Raw genomic sequence first — 4149 nt, 5'->3', positions numbered from 1 at the left:
AGCAGGAAATGTCTCCCTGTGCAGGTTCAACAATATACTCAAACAGACCACCTCAACGCTAAAGCAGGAGTAACTGTGACTTGAGAGGACACAAAACTTAACAGTGCCATTGGTTTTACATCCTACTTCTGAGAGGAATAGAGTGGAACTGCCTCATGGTGAACCACAGTTATGATAATGCCTGTGTGGCCTTTAAAGTATAACGAGAGTGTGAGACAGCCTGCTAAATGTATAACAAGCAACCATGTAAAATAAGTTGTCCACCACTCTTGACTTGGGCCTTATTTCTGTAGCTACAGACTAATAATACTGCTTTCTTGTTCGCTAGCTGTTGTGCAGATTCTTACGAGCATGGTTTTCCCCTGGGAGAAAGAGAGCTCCCCATTCCTTAGTTCAGGTTAAGCAAGCTATAGATACAGAGCAGATGGAGCAAAGAGTTTAATCCTACGGGGTCGTTGCTTTTCTGGCTACGAGCTAATGATGTCCTTACCCACAGCATTATTTCTGTGCTTAGAATTACACAGAGAGCAACTTTCCTAGATGAGGACTAGAAAGTTCAGAGTTTGTAGGATTGAGCATCTAATTGCTCCTTTCAAAACATAATTACATTCTACACACAGTTTTAAGAGCTACTTGGGTCTTTTGCACATCTGTTCACTCTGTGAATTACTTAAAGCAAAAAAGTGAGTATACAAACCAGAAATGCATTTTATGCTACTTAAACACTCTATTTTCTGTCTCCTGGGGAGTTCATAGAGAATGATTTCACATTTTTCTTAAAAAGCAAGAAGGGCCCTTCTTGCCATGGTAATAATCTCATTTTTCAGGAATATGGTTTACTATCTCACTATTGTATTAAAGTATCCTTAGATAAAATGTCCAGAAATTTCAAACTGATGAAAAGGACACTGTTTAAATAGAGATAATAAGTTTCAAACATATCACTAAAACTACTTTAAACACCATCAGCAGAAAAAGATCTAAAGGCTCCTCCCATTAATTTGAATACTTTCTGTTGCATTCATGCATTTTTCCATTGTATAATTAAATATGCCTTTCTACAGAGGATGGTGAAGGCAATTCACTCTCTCTTAGCCAATCCGATGGGAAAATAACTGCAGTATGGGTCGTCCATTAATGCAGAAAGTATCTGTACTGCAGACTATTGTGTAGCTATTTAGACATAAACCAACACATGCTTCTAATCCATACAGACCTAGTCCTTGCAGATCCCTTCCCTTGATACCTGTTGAGCCTGTTGTATTCCAGTGATAGGTTAGAAAGGCATAAAAGCCTGCCTGCCCGGCACAATTTAGACTCCTTTTTGTTTTTCCTTTTTCTTATTTAATCTAGCTGTGAAGTTAGCTCTACTGAAACAACTCAACACATACGTACGTAATGGTTTGCTGATGATTATGTTTATTAAAGATTAAAATAGAAAGGTGGGTATAATCAAGCCACCAACAGATTTGAAACAACATCTTGCTGCAGGTGTTTCAGTGGTGTTCTAAGTTGAATTGTAAAATTATTTCCCATACAGACTTATTGGTCTTATATATCTGCTGCTTGCTGACATCATCAATAATTTAGCATTGCAGATACCCAGAAGAACATGTCATATTTTCTTCTTGCTCACAACTATGTTTGCTTTCAGACTTATGTCTATATATTTTTCTTTTTCCTCAGGTAATGCATTTGTGGTGAGCCTGGCTTTGGCTGATCTGGTGGTGGCCTTGTATCCGTACCCACTGGTGCTCTTAGCTATTTTCCACAATGGATGGACTTTGGGTGAAATGCACTGTAAAGTGAGTGGCTTTGTGATGGGACTCAGTGTAATTGGCTCCATTTTCAACATCACTGCAATTGCAATAAACCGATATTGCTATATATGTCATAGTTTTGCCTATGACAAAGTGTACAGCTGTTGGAACACAATGCTGTATGTCTCCTTAGTCTGGGTATTGACAGTAATTGCAACTGTGCCAAATTTTTTTGTTGGCTCTTTAAGGTATGATCCACGCATCTACTCATGCACATTTGTACAGACTGCAAGCTCCTACTATACAATAGCTGTTGTGGTAATTCACTTCATCGTCCCTATCACCATTGTGAGCTTCTGCTACCTTCGAATTTGGGTTTTAGTGCTTCAAGTTAGAAGACGAGTCAAGTCAGAAACAAAGCCAAGACTGAAGCCAAGTGACTTCAGAAACTTTCTCACCATGTTTGTGGTTTTTGTGATTTTTGCCTTTTGCTGGGCACCTCTAAACTTCATTGGACTGGCTGTAGCCATTGATCCTATGGAAATGGCACCAAAGGTTCCTGAATGGTTATTCATTGTAAGCTACTTCATGGCCTATTTCAACAGCTGCCTTAATGCAGTAATATATGGACTTCTTAACCAGAATTTTCGGAATGAATACAAACGAATTTTAATGTCACTGTGGATGCCCAGACTTTTCTTCCAGGATACATCCAAAGGAGGAACTGATGGTCAGAAGAGCAAGCCTTCTCCTGCTTTAAACAACAATGACCAAATGAAAACTGACACTTTATAAATGTGTAATAGTCAATGCAAAAGTCTATAATGGAGAACTCTAAAAATATAGCTGTAATGTTGTGGTCATTCTTGCTTACTTTTGGGGGCTTTCCATTTGGATGACACTTTGTGACTGGAACACTGTCTTCTTGATAAAGCACATTGCTCTCAATTAATGATTTATACAAAATATAAATTGAAAATGTTTCAGAATTAAAGCAGCAGGTGAGTGCAAGCTGGTTTAGTTCTGAGGGCTGAATTCTACTCCCAGACATGTGAATGTGGCGGTTTTTACTTCAGTGGGAATTTTGCATTCTTTATACAAGGTCAAGATTAATTTTTTGGATGATGTAGTGATAGTACTTGTCTATGGGCACAGCAGTTCATCAAGGCTGTGGCGTGACATTTTCCTCCCTCCTGTATCTGAACAAGAGGGTGAAGCAGATACTCTGTTTTCCACGCATAAACTAAACCACATTTCAGTGCATGTACTGGTGGCAGTAGTAGTATCTTTGAATCAAACTTGTAAACTGGAATGCAGTTTATTTCTGTAAAGCAAATATTAACATTAGAGCCTTTCGTCACAGGTTTTTCATACTTACATACACTGAGATAAGGAATACAGAGTATCCACTCTGTTCACCTTCCGTGGTTGATTTTAGAGTAAATAACATAATACAAATTATCTGTTTCTTACACATTTACTTTGAGCAATATTCTTCCTTTAGAGAGGATTGAATTGATTGAACTCCATTTATTTACCTAATTATATACATCCAATGTAATCTGATGCACTTTAGCACACCTTACACATTTGCAACAGCCTGGAAGTTACAGCGTATGACTGGTGATGGTCTGGAGTTGCAATTGAACACCAGGCAGGATATCCTAGATCATCTCAAATGATGTTAGACCAAAAGAAGAAGCCCTTTTGACCATAATGGTAGCTGAGATACCTGCCTCACATGTCTACATCTAATCTTAAGCAAAATCCACTGTTGGTGTCTGATCTAAGATAACCTTCAAGGTTCCCTGTAGCGAAGATATGTTTCCTTCCATCTGTTATAAACACACATCCAAGGATGAGATTAGTTGCTTTGTGGAGGTGCTGGTCTTCTTTTATTGACTTTAGAAACAGTGTTGATTACTAGTTCAGACTTCTCACTTTGGATTGCTAAACTGGGATTTATTTTATCTAATTTGGGTTGTCTCCAGTGTAGAAGTTTGCACATTATTTATTTTCTAAATTCTCACTGAAGTCCATAGAGTTCTAGGAAATTATTAATTTTATCTTGAAACAGGCATCATATTAGCCTGGGAAACTGACCAACAGAACTCACTGACTGTATCTTCATTGAATAGAACAGAGATCAGGCAGTTCATGAAGACACATTTCAGGCAAAGATAGGTGATCTCAATCTGGTAATTAGCATACCAACTGTTCATATTTGCACAGTTCATAAAATAAAATGATGATTTCCCATTTTCTTTTCAAACTCAGCTCAAATTCAAACTGGACTTCTTTTTCAAGTAACACATTGACCATACAGACAAAGTTAAAATCTGGGTTATACACCACAGCATCACAGTAATTTACACAATGTGGTCTGCAT

At 37.9% G+C, this 4149-nt stretch overlaps 1 protein-coding gene across 1 annotated transcript; it reads left to right on the top strand.

Moving 5' to 3' along the window:
- Window positions 1–1640: 1640 nt before the first annotated feature.
- On the top strand, window positions 1641–2696 carry LOC104538416 (melatonin receptor type 1B). Its single transcript, XM_010181617.1, has one exon. It carries the CDS (start codon window positions 1641–1643, stop codon window positions 2553–2555), a length of 915 nt encoding a protein of 304 aa, XP_010179919.1. The 3' UTR covers window positions 2556–2696.
- The last annotated feature ends 1453 nt before the right edge of the window (window positions 2697–4149 follow it).

Source organism: Mesitornis unicolor, unplaced genomic scaffold (genome assembly GCF_000695765.1).
Source record: "Mesitornis unicolor isolate BGI_N332 unplaced genomic scaffold, ASM69576v1 scaffold19750, whole genome shotgun sequence".
NCBI classification, from domain to species: Eukaryota; Metazoa; Chordata; class Aves; order Mesitornithiformes; family Mesitornithidae; genus Mesitornis; species Mesitornis unicolor.
Note: the sequence above shows the minus strand (reverse complement) of the source record. Positions and strands in the feature narration are given on the sequence as shown.